Genomic DNA, 18386 nt, shown 5'->3' with positions numbered 1-18386 from the left:
ATGAACAAAACTAGCAATTGAGTTGTATTAACCCAACGAATGGGTGGTTTTAACCCAGCGTTTGGGTTGTTTAACATTTAAACCAACTGCCGGGTTAAAACAACAACCCAACAATGTTTGCCACCAAATGTTTGTCCATTTTCAACCCAACTTAGGTTGTTTTTAACCCAGCCTTTATATATATATATATATATATATATATATATATATATATATATATATATATATATATATATATATATATATATATATATATATATATATATATATATACAATTTGAGATTTGAGATTTGGCTCAAAGACTACAAAAATCTTGTTTTGTTTTTTTATAACAACAGCCATGTAAGACAAAGAAATGTTAAACCATTCACTGCATTTTAATGATGACAATACTAACTATATTACTTTTTATCTTGTGTTACACTGAAAATTACCTTGTCACGTCAACAACCCATGTGCATTATTAAAAAAAACAATTTTGCGATTGTTAATTCTAAAACAACCCGCTATTTTAAACTCTTGGAAGTCTAGAGCTAAAGTGCTGTGTCTCATTAGTTTCACCACAGGAAACAAGATTCGCTAGCATGAATAAACACCAAGCTGTGCTGACGAGCTAATGAATATTCACGACTACATGCACACCTACAAACCTCGCAGCACGCGCTCGTGCTCTCATTTAACTCGCAAAGGAATAAAGTACAGGTAGGCAAGCGGATTATCATTTAACCCTTTGATAAATCACTTCTTAACTCCCTTTGTTTGCAGAGTTCAAGAGTTGTATCGGGTGTAATCGACAAGCTAACCGCACGTGCGTTTATGGGAGCATTACATTGGCAGAAACGAAACTTTTTTTTGCTGTTCAGTTTGCTGTCATGTTGGGTTTATAGTCGTTTTCTCTCTATTAATCAACTAAAAGTTATAATAGTTATGATTAGAGTAAGGAAAAAAACGATAGGTGACAATTAGTGACATGTTCGCCAACAAATTATTATCGATATAGTGAGAATTCGTTGGTTTTGATAATAACGGTTGCAGCAAACGTCATAGATTGCGTTTGAAATAGAATGCTAGTCACTGCATACTAAGTTACGTTGTTAAATTAGTATATAAACGAGTACACACGAACAAAGTTAAAATATTTAATAAATTGACCACATTGGTGACAGAAAATTGACGTAATTCTGAACGTGTGGGTAGCTTGGAAGTTTACTCCGTTTTGTTGTTTCTCTCTGGTTGTTTCGTGGTATGTTTGTTTCTTGTCTTCTCAGCAGTCGTTATGTTGTCTTTTATATACAAGGAAATATGAAAATACATGATTTACTTTCCTTTCATGTTTTACGTTTCTTACAAGTGTCGTTATTAAAGGGATAGTTCACCCAAAAATTAATATTTTGTCATTAATCACCCTCAAGTTGTTCCAAACATGTACGAATTTCTTCTGTTAAACACAAAGAAAGATATTTTAAAAAGAAAAATACTATGCAAGTCGTCAACTGTTTAAAATATCTTCTTTTGTGTTCAACAAATACAGGTTTGGAACAACTTGAGAGAGAGTAAATAATGACAATTTTCATTTTTGGGTGAAATATCCCTAGCATGTTTAAGTATGTGTACAATTACTATGTTTAATTGTTAATTTGTTTAGATAAGATACTCCACACACACTGTACACTGCAGAAGATATAGTAAGACTAGGATGTTAGTATGCTATTCTGAACATACCTGTGGGTAGCTTGGATGTTTACTCCAAGTTTTTTTGATGTTTTTTGTTTCTCTCTTTCGCTTTCAAGTTGTTTCATGGTATTTTTGTTCGTTGTCTTCTCGGCAGCTCAGTTATGTTGTCTTCCAGCAGCTCGACAGGTTTGTTCTGTCACTATTTCTAGCACACTCTCACACTCTTGCTATTATTTTATGCCCTAGTTGTCCTCTTTGTGGTAAAAAATGTATTGAATTGTGTTCCAGGGTGCCACAGTCAACTGTATAACGCCATACGTTCATATCTGCACAATCAGAACAGAGAACAGCCCATCATTGGTGAGAGACATTTCAACAAATGAGTTAAGAAAACATCTGGAATCTGCTTTATATGTGTTAATTTGAGCCTGTTTGGATGTTTCAGGTCTGAACTCCATCACTGAGGTGTTGACGTATTGTCAGCCTGCACTGTATTTTTGTGATGTCTGCTTTTTGAGAATAACCAAGCCTGACATCAGAAACCACATCATGGGCAGCATTCACAGATACAATTACATTGTAAGTTATTGGTCTTGAGATTTTTCTATTTTAAAGGTCTTCAACTTGAGATGACAAATCTTAATCCTCCCTAAAGGGACATGGTGAAGGAAAAGAAATGAGATGAGTCTCGCAAATGTTTTGCTTTCCCCTGAGAAACTTTGCGCTCCCTCACGAAAATGTTTGCGTTCCAGTGAGGAACTTTTCGTTCGCTCGCAAAGAGCTCATAAGGTTTTGCGAGCGAATGCAACATTTCTATGGGGAACTTCAAAATATTGTGAAAGGACGCAAAATCATTGACTTTTTTTTTTTTTTTTTTTTTCATCTCATATTTTTTTTAACCACCATGTCCCTTTAGGGGTTTTATAGTTTATATTATATCATATATACAGTCAAACCAAAAATTATTCAGACACCAGATGTAAATATTTACTAGTTTTTACTAATGATGATTCAAACGCTTTGACTTGACCATGTTTTGCTTCAGTGTTTTTTCTTTAATTTCTATTGTGACCTTTGACACCACAGACTGATCAAAATTAAGCATTGGTTGAGCTAAATTGGTATCTAATTGTGTACTTAAATTTAACAGTTGATTGTAATCCATTACATACCGTTCTATCAAAGTTTTCTGACATTATCAAGATTAATTTGTTCTGATTCTGTTTAACTCTGTCATATTTTATTACCATTTTCTAAACTATAGCGAATAAACTGATTATGTGAGAGAATGTTGAAGGTGTCTGAATCTTTTGGTTTGACTGTATTTAAGGAAATATGAAAATGACTTTTTTCATGTTTTACTTTTCTTACATTGTGTCGTTATTAAGTAAGATTAATTAAGATTAGTTTAGCATGTTAATTAAGTATGTTTACAGTTATGTTTTGTTTAATTTTTTTAATGTGCATATGTTTCTTTAGATTTTCCTCAATGCACTCTTGATTAATTTACTCTTTTACTGACTCTCTTTAATACTGTATACACAATTCTCTTGCGCTTGATGGACCCTTTCATAGTATATGTAGAAGTATATTTAATTTTTATTAGAAATAGATTATCCTGAAATCTCACAGACTTTAAATCTCACTGAAAACAAGATTTGATCAAGTGGTGTTCACCAGATCGTATTGGTCATACAAAATTGACCCATGCATTTTTGCTTAAAGGCGAAGACTCCACTTTTTGTATGTTTTGCAAGACCTCCCCCTTTTCCATTAAACATATTTTATTGGACTGTCCCTCTCTTAATGCAAGTAGAAAACATTTTTATGAAGCAAGCTCACTTGAGGACTTATTTAGTAAGATTTTACCAGAAAAGGTTTTATAATTTTTATCATATGTTAATGTTAAAAATATTGCATAATAATAATTGGTGTATTTTATTTAGTCTGTTTGCTTGGCGTTTATTTTTGTGAACCGCTTGCAGAATCTGTGAAAATGTGAATATCAACAACATAAGAGGGATCATTCAAAATGCATTATTTTTTTAGTACTGTCCTGAATAAGATATGAATAAGATATTTTACATAAAAATGTTTTTATATAAAGTCTACAAGAAGACAAAATTGCTGAATTTATTAAAATGACCCATTCAAAAGTTTCTGAACCATTGATTCTCAATACTGTGTGTAATTCCCTGGATGATACACAGCTGTTTTTTTGTTTTGTGATGGTTGTTCTTGAGTCTCTTCTTGTTTGTCCTGAGCAGTTAAACTGATTAACATTCTTCAGAAAAATCCTCCAGGTCCTGCACATTCTTCAGTTTTCCAGCATCTTTTGCATATTTGAACCCTTTCCAGGAGTGACTGTATGATTCTGAGATACATCTTTTTACAATGAGGACGATTGAGGGACACAAATAATAAAAAAGCTTCAAGCATTCACTGAAGCTCCAGAAGGAAACACAATGCATTAATAGAGCCCGGGGTGAAAACCTTTGAGCAGGATGAAGATGCCCAAATTTTTCTTTTGTTAAAATATAAATTTTTTCATTTAGTACTGCCCTTCAGAAGCAACAGAAGATACCTGCATGTTTCCCGGAAGACAAATTTAGTACAATTTACCTTGATCTTCAAATTCAATAAATCTCTTAATGCATTGTGTTTCCTTCTGGAGCATCAGTGAATGTCTGAAGCTTTTTTAATAGTTGTGTTTGAAAAAAACACAAAAACAGCCGTGGATCATCAGGGAACGACACGCAGTATTGAGAATCAGTGGTTCATAAACTTTTGAACGGGTCATTTTAATAAATTCCGCAATTTTTTGGTCTTGTGGACTATATGTAAAAAAAATAAATAATGTAACATATTTTATTCAGGACAGCACTAAATAAAAAATAACATGCATTGTGTGTATGACCCCTCTTATTTAGTTGAAATTATTCACATTTTCACAGATTCTGCAAGCGGTTCACATATTTTTTTTTCTTGCCACTGTATGTAACTCTTGTATTTTTGTAATTCAGTTTTTGCCATGAAGATAGCCACAGATGCTGACATGGCATTAAATAAAACTATACTGATACTGATTAGAAATAGATTATATTTTGCAGTATGGATTGGGAGCAATATGAACAGAATCAAGAAATTGCTTAGTTCATTGAACATGTACCATTCAATCCACTGTACGAGAATATTACTTCTGCATATATTCTTCTTTAACTTCTATTTTCTATCAGTATTGGAAACTTTTATTTATATATATATATATATATATATATATATATATATATATATATATATATATATATATATATATATATATATATATATATATATATATATATATATATATATATATATATATATATATATATATATATATATATATATATAATTATATATTATAAAATATATATAATTATATATTATAAAATATATATATATATATATATATATATTATATATATATATATATATATATATATATATATATATATATATATATATATATATATATATATAATTATATATATATAATATATATATATATATATATATATATATAATTATATGTACGTACGTGTGCCACCATTAAAAAGAAAGCAAGAAGATAATGAAATAATTTTGACTAGAGTTTGGGGATGAGCCAAATAAGGAAAGGGGATTGGTTATGAACTGCATAAAATAAAAGCTGCGATTGGGATTGTTAGCTGTCAGTTTTGTTGTCTTGACCAATAAAGTCTCAGGTTTGGCATCTGGAAACTCCCAGACTGAGATGACTTTTGAAAGAGAGAAAAATCTGACATTTTTGACATTTAAGTTTTTTTTATTGTTGTGGTTAGAACATATAGAGTCTATATACTCCATCACTTACGGCATATTATCATTAGTTTTATCAATATTACATCTTGTAGCTTTAAAACTGTGCTTCTTTTCTTCTCTTGTGCTGTTTGCCTCAGATGTCTTTTGTGTTTATTGACTTGCTTGATTTTAGGCCTGTCACGATCATGATTAAGTGTCATACAAATAATTGTGATAAATGTTTTAATTCTGTTTTGTTCATGTCACTTACAATGTAAGCCTAATACATAATTTTTACTTGGAATTGTATATAATAATAAAAATTATAGTAAAATAGGCATAATAATAATTGTGTATAATAAAATTATTATTATAATTTATTATTACATTACATTTCGTAAGAAGGAAGACATTTCACTATATTTACAAGTTTATATATACATTATTTGGCAAAATGTGATTAAAATTGAAACAATTGCGCAATTATTGTGGTTATCTCAAATATTTGCTATTATATCAGAAAAACCTTGATTAGATGATTTATCAATAATCACGATAGGCTTGCTTGATTTTTGTATTTGCTTCAAGTAATCATTTATTCAACTCATTGCACATTTTTTTTAACTGTTTGTCTGCTGATTCTACTCTCATCAGATTTAATTAATTATTTTTTTGGGTTAATTTTCCAAAACAGAAATCTCATCATGCATGTGGGTGGAGATCTTACACAGACCTGACTCTTCTGGCTCGGCCTCTCATGGATATCGCCAAAATGATTGAAAAGAGGGAGGGAACAGGTGATGTACAGGTAAAAAAAAACTATTTTGAGTATCAAAATAGTTTTGTTATATATTTAAATATAGCTTCCCCACTAACCTTGCATTTTCTCTCATAAGGTTCTGTGTGTGGATGCAGTCATCTACAACAAGATGACATCATTGCCTGTCACGGATGGTCTGTCTTTTATGTCTTATTGCTTCATTCAACACTTGAAATAGCTGCATTTAAAAACAAACCTTATTATATTTATATATCTTTGAGTAAAATAGTGAGAGTGATCACCTCAGAAATATCTGCGTTTTGTTGTATTATATTGTTTGATGCCTGTTGATACATACATTTAATTTAGTTTAAATGTATTAATTTAGGAGAATTGTTTATCTGACAATCTGTCTCTCGATCTGACTAACAAATGAGATGAATGATACAAACGGAAATCACTGAATTTAGTTCAGCATTGCCGTTTACAGTAGTTCACATCAGATGTGGCCATTTTCACATTTTGCTCACTAAATAAGTTGGTACTAAATGCTTGGTGGACTTCAAACAGTGATTTTTGACATGTCTACTTGTATTAATCCTCATCACACACTCTTTCCTCAATTGTCTTAGCTTTTGCTCAGATGAAGACAATTAAGAATCAGCAAAATGGCCCGTCTGAAGGTATGCATAATATTGTAATGCGTGTAATATGATTTAAAGAGCACCTATCATGGCATTTAAAATGTTCCAAATATTGTTTTAGAAGTCCCCAACAACAGTTTTGCATGCATGCAATGACAAAAAAGACTTTAGTTTTCTTATAATATGCATTTATTTTTACCTGTTTTGACAGCGATTCTCAAATGATTCCTTTAGTGATTCACTTTTCAAAACCCCGCCTTTACGTGACGCTAATCTGCGGTGATTGGTCAGATGACCCAGTCCGTTGTGATTGGTATAGTCTGTGCAGATATTCTCGAAAACGGAACGCCCATCAAAGTCTTATAGTGACAGTAATTTGTTAATATGTGTCAGGAGTTATGAATATGAAAACCGCGTCGGTACTGTTTGATTGTAATATGAGCCTCAGCTGATCTCATTCATAAAAAAACTCCTCAGGAAGACTCGCGACAAATCAACATCCCTCAGGGCTTTTAGTTCAAAAGTGTGCAGATGAGGAGACATATTGATAGATTCTCATATGTCTGTGTCAAATTTCTAAACAGAGGAGTATTTTTTATTCAATACTTCCTCAAAATGGGCAGAAATAGCCTAATCATGAGCGATTGAGTCTCTTATGTGTTGTTTTCAATTCATACTGGCAGCCGGAGGGCGCTCTGTGCACATGTAGTCCATGTATGGTACAGACAGACGAAGAAGATACCATGTGCCATAATAAAAGTCCATAATAAAAGCTTCCTGAGATCGCGAAACATACATTTGACGACTAATAATAAACACTCAATCGCGACGATGTATGGTTTGTCTTCAAGCCACTTAGTCTTCAAATGCTCATCCTTGGGCAGATGAAAAAAAGTTTGCTTTTGAGTCGCACTTCAAAACACAGCGTCTCGTGGCCATGATGTTTTCTAGTTTTCACTGGCGTCTTGGAGCGCAATAAGTGGGCGTATCGTATTCAAATAACTTGACAAGTTGACGTCATCTAGTCAGAGAAAAAGCTTCGGTCTTCTAACGATTCTTAAAAATGACTCAGAGTCGACTCTTACTTTTGAAAGAAAATAACTATATACTGTATATATACGGTGCACTGTCATATTTCAAGCTATCACAGGATGTTTTTGTTCACTTAGATCTATGTTACACACTACATGAAAGGTACATTTCAAAATTCCATGATAGGTGCTCTTTAAAGGGATGGTTCACCCAATTTATTAATTCCTCACCCTCATGTCGTTCCAAACCCGTAAGACCTTCGTTCATCTTCGGAACAAAAAATAAGATATTTTGGATGAAATCCCAGAGCTCTCTGACCCCTTCATAGACAGACAGCAAAGTAATTAACACTTTCAAGGTCCAGAAAGGTATTAAAACATTGTTAAAATAGTCCTTGTGACTACAGTGGTTTAACCTTAATGTTATGAAGCAAAAAGAATAATTTTTGTGCGCGAAAAAACAAACTAAAATAACAATTTTATTCAATAACTTCTTCTTGTCTGTGTCAGTCTCCTACGCTGTTGACGTTGGCTAGCTCCTGCGTCAATCGGCCAATGGTAAGCCAGTGTTCTGACGCAAAACTAAGAAGCGCTGCACTGTATTTACTACATCAACAGCATAGGAGACTGACACAGACGTGAAGAAATAGTTGAATAAAGTCGTTATTTTGGTTTGTTTTTTGCGCACAAAAAAGATTCTTGTCGCTTCATAAAATGAAAGTGTTAGTTCACCCAAAAATGAAAATTATGTCATTAATTACTCACCCTCATGTCGTTCGACACCTGTAAGACCTCCGTTCATCTTCAGAACACAAATGAAGATATTTTTGTTGAAAGCTGATGCTGAGAAAGGCTTCAGATAGGCCTCCATTGGCATTCAGTACATTTACACTCCCAAGACCCATAAAAGGCACTTAAAACGTCGTTACAAAGTCCATCTCACCACAGTGGCTCTACAATAATTTTACGATGCGAAAATCTAAATAACACCTTTATTCAACTTGTTCTTGTCTTCCGTGTGTGCCTCCACGACGCATGCGCGAGAATATTACGCAGATCCGGCGTTCGGACACATGACCCAGAAGCGATTTGTTTACAAGCAGAGGAAGACGCGCGTGTCTAAGCTGTTGGATTCTACATTGATCGTGCTTTAGGTCTCGGCGTAGTTCTCAAAATGGGGCTTAAGTGTGCATTTCATGGATTCCCGAACCCCGGCGCTACGTCATATTCTCGCGCATGCGTCATGGAGGCACACACGAAAGACAAGAAGAGGTTGAATAAAGTCGTTATTTGGATTTTTTTTTTAGCACAAAAACTATTGTCGTCGCATCGTAAAATTATTGTAGAGCCACTGTGGTGAGATGGACTTTGTAACGACGTTTTAAGTGCCTTTTATGGGTCTTGGGAGTGTAAATGTACTGAATGCCAATGGAGGCCTATCTGAAGCCTTTCTCAGCATCAGCTTTCAACAAAAATATCTTCATTTGTGTTCCGAATATGAACGGAGGTCTTACGGGTGTCGAACGACATGAGGGTGAGTAATTAATGACATAATTTAATTTTAGGGTGAACTAACCCTTTAAGGTTGAACCACTTAAGTCACGTGGACTATTTGAACTATTGCTGCGTCCCAATTAGCATACAATCCATACTAAATAGTTTTCAAAAAAGAATTAGTATGTCCCAAATCGTAGTTTGTTGAAAAGAGTATTCCTAAGATACCGGATGGTCGACTATTTCCGGTCAGAATTCGAAGTGCAGATCAACGCACACTCCAACGGCTGATATTGCCCACGACCCATTGCGAGATGGACGAGATGGACTTATAGTTCGATTAGAACTACAAACGTGGAGATAGTGTTAAAAAACTACAAACATGATGGATGTGCGAGTCCAACGGTTAAGTAGAGAGGTTTAGAGAAAGGGGTTTGAGTGATCAATTATGAGTATTTAATCTGAAGAAAATATATTTATTCAATATTATCCACATTATATTTCACCTGCAGAAGCTTTGTGAACTTCTGTAATGATACGTTTGGCCATTAACTTTTAAATGCATCATTATATTTAAACTGCAAACACATGAGAGGAGTCTCTGCATTAAAGACCCACAAATAGCAGATCAACGTGCATCTACATTACTTTCCGATACGGTAAGAAATTAAATTGAATGTGGAGGATTTTAACTGTGACGATGATTGACAGGGCAGTTTAAATGGAGACGGGATGCACGTGATTAAATGACAGAGTCCGTTATAGATTACGAAGTAGTATGTCCCAAACTTTGCATACTCTTCTGCTACACACTCAAAAGTATGTACTTTTTCTTCACAAAAAGAGTACATACTTTTAGGTCGTAGTATAAGTAGGCGAATTGGGACGCAGCATATGTTTTTACTTCATTTCTGGACCTTGAAAGTGTTAATTACATTGCTGTCCATGGAGGGTCAGAGAGCTCTGGGATTTCATCAAAAATATCTTAATGTGTGTTGATGAATGATGGTTTTACGGGTTGGAAACGACATGAGGGTGAGTAATTAATGACAGAAATTTAATTTCAACTAGCCTTTAATCTGTTGTGATATTCTGTAGTATTTAGATATTGAAATATGTATTTTAATGTATCTACAAGGGCAGCAAGAGTCTGAATACACAGATGGGCCTGCACAATCTGTATCTACAAATCCACTGAGGTCAAAGTGTACAAATGCCATTGAACCTCAAATCGTCTCAACCAATCCAACACTAAACGCATCACTTCCTAGAACCTCAGGTCCTGTCAATTCATTATCCAGATGCCAGGAGGCATCTACACCTCAGAGTCTAGAGGATTCTCATGTTTCATCTAGAATATCTTGTCTAAAAAGCTCTCCAGCTCCAGCCCTCAGCCAACACATAAATCAGGATCAACCTGTGATCGTAGACCGAAATCAGAGTCTACAAAGATTTGTGGTGCCGTCTGAAAACCAGTGTCTAACTGAAACAAGGACAATCTCTGTCGTAAGACCAACAAGACAGTGGAGCCCCATCAGAATTCCTTTCCAGAATGACGGTTTGCATGCTTGTGAAGAAGATGGGAATAATGTTGTGCATTCATTTGGAGTCAGCTATGAACCGCATCCACTGCATCTGGCTCAAACCACGGCATATGATGCTCAGCTGCAAACACCAGTGAGCAACATGGTACCAGAGATAACCCAGAGTCTAACAAGCAGGCATAGATTTTTCGTAAATGAGAGCTCACTTGATAGTCCAGAGCCTGTCAGGGATGTGGAGATTACCAGTGTTATCAAGTTAATCAGAACCCAGATGATAACAAAAGCATTGGAACCAGCTGTAACGCACGATTCAAATCAATGCAACGATGAGGATCATCCACAGGAACCAATGGACATCAACCAGGAAGCACATGGTAGTGTACTTTTTAACTCTCATTATAGTTACTTGCTGTATTTAGATTTATTTTGAAGAAATTGACACGTTTATATTCAGCAAACAGTTATTTATAATGTTACAAAAGATTTCTGAATCATATAAATGCTGAACTTTGTTGGTCTGCATCACAGTTGTTTTCAACATTGTTAATGAGAAATGTTGCTTCAGCACCAAATTGGCATACTAGAATGATTTCTGAAGGATCATGTGACACTGAAGACTGGATTAATGATGCTGGAGTAAATTCAGCTTTGATCACAGGAATACATTATATTTAAAAAATATAAAAGTACAAAACAGTGATTTTTATTGTAATAATAATTCACCATATTACTGTTTTTACTGTATTTTTTTATCCAATAAATGCCTTGGTGAGCAGAAGAAAAACACACACACACACACACACACACACACACACATATAACTTAATGATCAAATATACATTAATTCAAACCCATGGTTGTTTCAAAAGGGGAAAAAATATAATAAATGTATGTTACACAACCAGATACTAATTGTGCTGTTCTGATTTCTCTAGTTGAATATGATAAATATTGTGCACATTCTCATTGAGCATATATTTTACAATATCAATATATTCTACTTGGTGCTTTCTTTAATTCTCATTTATATTTACAGAGGAAGCTCAATCAGACAACTTTAAAGAAAAGGGCACTTTTCTGTTCTCACAAAACCAAATTGCCCAGTCCCCTCTTGCTCAGACTCAACGCTCTTCTGCTCAAGTTGAATCACTAGAGGATTTTCTAAAAAACTACAAGGGTCGAAAGCCTCTTATCGGTGAGTGCATTCACATAGTGTGTGATCTCAGTGCAGTAAATGAACATACTTGAGGTAATTTAGCGCAATAGACCCTTTTTCAGTTAGTAAACATTGTGACATTTTTTTGTGGGCGGAGCTTAGCTGGAGGCAGAACGATTCCCCTGATCGCTTCACTAACGCTAGCCAGTAAGTTTTTTTTAAGGTGAGCTTGTTTATTAACAATGACTGGAGTAATTTGAGTATGTAAGGTCACTCTCTGTCCAGGACCGTGATGTTATTTAAAAAAGTTAACCTTAACAGATGGAACCAGACTGACCGACCCGTACACGCTCACTCAGTGGATGGACGATCTGACAGCATTACCTCCGGTTGAACAGGGCATAGGCGGAATAGGCAAATGCTTACTTTTACCTTAAACTTTATGCAAGCAGCTGTTCTAGGTACACAGTGTGATTTTATAAAAATCATTTCAGTTTTTTGTAAACACATATCGCTTTTTTAATAGCCTAATGTTTTTACTCTACAGTTGTGCAGTTTTAAGGGGATAGAGGGCATTTTTAAAATGTATTTGCCGAAATTAGTAAGGATATTTATATACAGGTTTATTTAAAATAGCACAAAAAAAAAAAAATTCACATTAAATATCTAAATTCCTCAGTTTAGGCATACTTCATGGTGAAAACATAAATGTGCATAGTTAAGATCGTTAGATGCCTATAACTATGTGCTAAATGGACACGTATAAGACTTCAAATACACAGATTTAACAGATGAGTTTAGTGTCGTACGATCCTAAGTTCTGCCTAGCCAGCGCCTGGCACACACACTCACTCCAGTCCGCTCGTTTTATAGCGTTTAACCACAGCTATCGTCGTTTTTTTTTTTTGTCTGGCAGTAGCAGCAGGTATACGGTAAAATTTCAATTTGTAGCCTTTACTCCGTCAATTCTGTCACCCAAAATCACAAAAAGATGACATTTTGAGCTCTGACTCTGTGCTGGTTTGTATTGGCAGCCTCCAGTTTTTCCTTTGTTTTGTCTCCAGCTAACGCCGTGACGTAATTGTGACGTCGGTGCAAAAAGGGTCTATAGTCACATACAAAAGACGATGCCCTGTTTTCAAATTCACTGCACCAAACTGTGTGTGAGCATGTTTGCCACAGGTCTACAAGCTGTTATCAAGTGCCAGAGTGTGGATGGGAATCCACCTCCATCCTGTTATCTGTGTCAGCTGTGTTCAATAAAGCTGAAGAAGAAAAAAATATTTATCCACCTGACAAGTTGTTTTCACCAGCGAAACTACCTAGTAAGTGTTTACAGTGCTTCATCTAAGGCCCTGTCCCAAATGGCACTCTTCATATGCACTTTCGGTCTTGTGGACTTAAAATGGCTGCCGAGTGTCCGTTAAGTCCACGAGACCGTAGGGTGTCCCGTTTGTCATTTTAGGTCTCAGAAGGGTGCTCCCCTTTGCGGTTGATATGTTGCAGTGATGAAGTAGGCGTTGATTTTCTTCTGCAGAGGCGGTCTTTCACCATCATAGATAGGCACATTCCAGTCGTTTGCTGGGCTTGCTTACAATAAAAGCTGTTTTTGTTTTAATTTCTGAAACTAACAAGATATTCTTATATTATGATGACCTCTTATATGTCAGGAAAAACTGTTGATTTCTCAGTTCATGACCCCTTTAAAGGATCAGCTTTAATAATGTATCTCTACCTTATGCTTTATACTTGCACATGCTCATGCGAATATCTTCATGTTGGCAGAAAGTTCTCCACCCGCAGCTCCTGCCAAAGAAGGGTAAACGCTGCTACACAAATGATATGCTTGAGGATATTGCTATCCAGCTGGAGAAAGAGGACGGGAGAGGACAAATAAAGGTACTACCTATGTTTATACTATAAACGTGATCTTCATAGCCTTGTTGGAATTATATGCGAGTGTGCAGATCTTGTTTGGTAATTTCATCTTGTTCTGAAGGTGATGAGGTTGTCCGCATGTCTCATAAGTGAGGTACTGCACAAGGATTATCAGTGGTGTAAGTACTGCAGGTGAAAGCAAAATACATTATACTTTGTCTGTGAGAGCCAAACATGTCTCATTTCTTTACCAAAAAGGCATGAATGTGTTGAACTGTGGAGCTGGTGTGGGGTGGAGATCAGATCTGCTGTCTTTCAAGGATAAAACTGACAAAATCACAGGTGAGTGTGTATTTATTGCTATGTCATTTGTTATTGCTATGTGTATTTATTGCTCAGTTCTTGTCATTTGACCAAAATCTCATGTTATAAAAGATGAAATGCTTCAGACAGGCTATTTAAGACAGTATTGGCTGTGACTCGACGACATTCAAAACTAAGACACTCTTCTCCACTCTTGAAATGCATAAAACATTAGCCTTTATTTTAATGTCTTGTGTAGAAAATGCTGTACTTATTCAAACAATCTGTTCTTTGTACGTTGCTAACTCAGTTAGCTGGATTTGATTGTTGACAATTTGGCATGATCTTGGATTGTTTGGTTCTTTGACGCTCATCCTGGACTTGCTGTCAAAGCAACAGGTCCATAAGATTAAACCTGCTCGCAAGCGGCTGATTTCATGTAAACAGGATTAGATTGCAACTTTTCAGGTGGCGTTGATACTTAAAATTTGTTCCAACCACTGATACTTTATTACTAGAGTTCCTTACTGAACCAGGGGAAATAATAATTAAATATAAACAATAATAATATAAAAATTTTTTTGAAAATATTATAATGTTGTGTATACTATAGTATAGACAGTGCCATTTGATTGAGAGATTTATTTTTGATAGAATAATTACTTCATAATGTTATCGCAGTCTTACACACATGCTGTACAGTTACTCTGAGCCGCACATTCATTTGAGTGGTGACAGATATTATGGGATGGCTTGATGCAGCGCAAGAGATGCAGAGAACTTGATCTTGACACTTAAATTAATGCTGTCACGTAACAAATCTGCTCCAAATTTAATAAAAAATTTAATGAATTGCTAATTACAAAATTGAAAAGGTGTACAAATACTATAAAATCGTCTATATAAATAATAGGGAATAATGTTTTAAAAAAAAAAGTATCATTTATTTACTAACTTTTATGTTGGTTTTGTCGTTTCCTTATAAAGGTCCAGAAATTCGTTGTTGTTTTTTGTGCAATTTGTCAAGTTTTTTGCCAGGTGGCTTTTTTAATTATATGATGTCATTACGTTGTCTTGACACCAGCCAATCGCTGCATTGCTGATCGTGGTTTGGAGTATCAATGCATCTGCCCTCTTCAGGGAACACAAGAACGCGCAGTGATCTTACGATAACTTAATCCAGATATTTTAATCCAATCCGCAAATTTGTTTGAAGAACCAAATTAGCCCGATATCAGTTATCATGATTAGAAGATCTGGGATCTGTCAAATAATCTCAAATGTATTACGCGGCGTACTAAGAACAGACCTCAGTTCTTTATTCTCCCTCGCATTGCAAACAAGCAGAGATGCTCCAAAAAGTGTGCTGCACTTCATTCACGATAGAGGTGGGTGGAGTTATGAGGTTTGACTGACAGTTTGAGGATCCAATGGAGTTACGAGGTTTAGTCACACACTTTTCATTGGTTAAATATTTGCAAAACCTACAAACTGACATAAAGGGTGACCAATAGTAATGAGTTATGAAAAAAGATGAAATATGGAGAGACAATGTATCCACCTGGTAGGGACTTATATAGCCATCTCTATAACTTGAGAATATATTTCTTTTAGTAAGGTTTATCCTTAAAACATGAAAAATACTATTTGACATTGGGGTAAGAAAAACATTTAAATGATAAAATAATTCAAGAATTATTCTAAAATACAGGGGGGGGGAAATCTTTAAAAAGAGAGAGGTGCTCTTTTATGTTGTAACCAACACCAAGATAAAAAAAATATATATATATTCCTTGAACATAAATATATGAATATTGCACACAACTGGATAAAATAAGTGCCTTTCTCCCCCATTAATTTATATAATATTACTTCTGAAGTAAATGTATTTTATTTTTACTGGATAACAAAACAAAGAAAATGGTTGCAGGCAGATAATAACATATTCACCTATTTCTAAAGGTCCCAGTCAGACTCTTAAACGTCCAGCCGAGTTGCTGCCCCCATCTGAGAAAAGGCCTATTAAAGCTCCTGATGAATCTCCAACCCATCAGATGCCCAAAAAAATAAAGAAGGACCATCCTAAGCAAGTCATGATCTCGAACAAAGTAAAGAACCCTGTGTTTAAGGTAAGCCTGTCACTGCAGGAGGGACCCGTCGTCATTGAGAGAACTTCTCTAAGAGACACGGCCACCGTGGCGCCTGAGATCGAAGGCCAAAGCCGTGCGTCCGAATGCACATATGAGGATGCAACTAACACACATTCTGAGGTTCAAATGTGCAATCCCGGATGCCCACACACAGTACACTGCGAGAACACACAGCAGTATCCGGATGGAGATGTGCTCGCTCAGACGGACGTTCCCACACTGACCTATACACACACAGAGGGGATCTCGCACATAGACAGCCGAATGCCTGACGTTCAGTTCATGAATCCTGCTCCATATGCACACTCAGGGCAGCGTGACCAATCTCAAGCCATTCAAAGGGTCGAGCCTTCTCTCAGACCTAAGGACTGTGGTTCGGTGGAGGAGGTGGTCGCTGTCACATATGCTGATTGGCCGGGGCAGGACTGGTCCTTCTATAACAACGAATGGATTGTGATGAGGCAAAACCAGTATGGAATTGATCGTCCTGAGTGTGAAAGTTACATGTGGTACTGATGAGAGTCTTCCAGCTCTTAAGTAATACTAATAATTTGAGCATTTTTGAGAAGATGCAGAGAAACGAACCATCACTGAATTATTAAGCTGTATTCAGACACCTCAAAAAAACATGAAAGGGCTTCTTCTTCATACATGCATATCAGTTGTGCTGCTTTAGTTAATGCCAAATCCATTGAATTTGTCTTTTGATGATGTGAAAACCTATGCTTTAAATTCTTTTTGTGGATTTTTTTTATTTTACTTTGTCAAAAAACATTTATTATTATTTCTTGGTTAATACCTGCCTTTGTTGTTGTAGTGTGGGCATATATATATATTGATGACACAAAGATCTGTGTTGTTCAATATTATATGTGTGTATATATATATATAGCTGTCAAACCAATTAATCGCATATATATTATGTGTTTCTGTGTGTATATATATTGTTTCTGTGTGTACACACATGCATGTATATAATACATATACACACGTTATAAACACGTTATTTGTGATTAATAGGTTTGACAGCGCTAATATATAATTATTATAATGGTATTGAACAACACAGATCTTTGTTTCTGTTATACTGTCCTGTGTCACAACTGAAGTTAAGAAAAAAACCAAGCAGACATGCACGTATTACTGATTTAGCAAAAGAAGATTGCTCTCATATTTAAAGAAAAATATGTTCTGCATTATAAGCTAAATGGTTGTTTTGGTTATAAATGTAAAATGCATATTATTGGTTCAAATGTATGTTTTAGAATCCATGAACAATGGATCTGGCTTACAAGATCAAACTTTTTTTGTTGTTGTAATTTTCAGAGTTACTGACAAGTCATATTCTTTACAAACTCGCCAAGTAGAAGTAATTAATTAAGAGTGACAATAGTTGAATGTTAAGTATTGTTTAATCCAGTATTTCTTCATTTTTGTCATGGCTGTCATATTTTAATTTGAAGTTCATGTTATCACAAGTATTAATCTTATTTTTTTTTATTGTAACATTGTTTTAAGAGTAAATTCCCATTTCTTAAATAAAATTCTTGTTTTCACAAACCTATCATTTGAATCGTGTAATAATGTACTAGACAGTTATAACCAAGTTGATGAAAGTATTTAAAAACTTTGTTTCTTTAGTTGTAAACAGATCCCTTAGTAGTCTTGCTAAAGTGAATAGTAGTTTTCCATTAAAACGAATAGTAAAAGGATTCAAGAAAAGAGCTGTTTGTAATTTGCCATTACATTTTTAGTCATAATTCCACGCTTGTTTCTGTTTTTCATTTTATTTTACAATATCATGCTTTTCCAGATGATGGCGCCAAATAACCAATGTACAACCAACTTGCTAGGGCTCTCGGAATCGACTCTCGATTCCCAATGATTCTTCGGATTCCTCTTTTTGGAATCGATTCCCAGCCCTAGAAATAAAGAGTAACAATATTGCGG

At 35.0% G+C, this 18386-nt stretch overlaps 1 protein-coding gene across 2 annotated transcripts; it reads left to right on the top strand.

The window, feature by feature from the left end:
* Nucleotides 1-560: 560 nt before the first annotated feature.
* Nucleotides 561-18000, top strand: LOC307134173 (uncharacterized protein). 2 transcript variants are annotated; one of them, XM_079829708.1, is made up of 14 exons: nt 561-703; nt 1792-1861; nt 1964-2035; nt 2121-2254; nt 6171-6284; nt 6373-6430; nt 6869-6919; nt 10544-11323; nt 11986-12144; nt 13288-13430; nt 13891-14004; nt 14105-14162; nt 14242-14325; nt 16249-18000. In XM_079829708.1, the coding sequence occupies exons 2-14, from the start codon at nt 1837-1839 to the stop codon at nt 16950-16952; spliced, it is 2496 nt and encodes an 831-aa protein (XP_079685834.1). In that variant the 5' UTR covers nt 561-703; nt 1792-1836; the 3' UTR covers nt 16953-18000. The 2 variants fall into 2 exon arrangements, with proteins under 2 accessions (XP_079685834.1, XP_079685833.1); XM_079829707.1 differs by having other exon boundaries at nt 580-703; nt 1830-1861.
* The last annotated feature ends 386 nt before the right edge of the window (nt 18001-18386 follow it).

Source organism: Gobio gobio (genome assembly GCF_949357685.1).
Source record: "Gobio gobio genome assembly, chromosome: 11".
In the NCBI taxonomy this organism is placed as follows: Eukaryota; Metazoa; Chordata; class Actinopteri; order Cypriniformes; family Gobionidae; genus Gobio; species Gobio gobio.
The sequence above is the reverse complement of the archived record's forward strand: the minus strand, read 5'-3'. Positions and strand labels throughout refer to the sequence as shown.

Bases quoted from the DNA above. Each gene is read 5' to 3' on its own strand.
- LOC307134173 (XM_079829707.1), top strand. From the start codon at position 618: ATGAATATTCACGACTACATGCACACCTACAAACCTCGCAGCACGCGC. The intron at 704-1,829 runs GTAGGCAAGCGG...TCTTCTCGGCAG, and splicing joins CGCAAAGGAATAAAGTACAG to CTCAGTTATGTTGTCTTCCA. The intron at 11,324-11,985 runs GTAGTGTACTTT...TTATATTTACAG, and splicing joins CATCAACCAGGAAGCACATG to AGGAAGCTCAATCAGACAAC.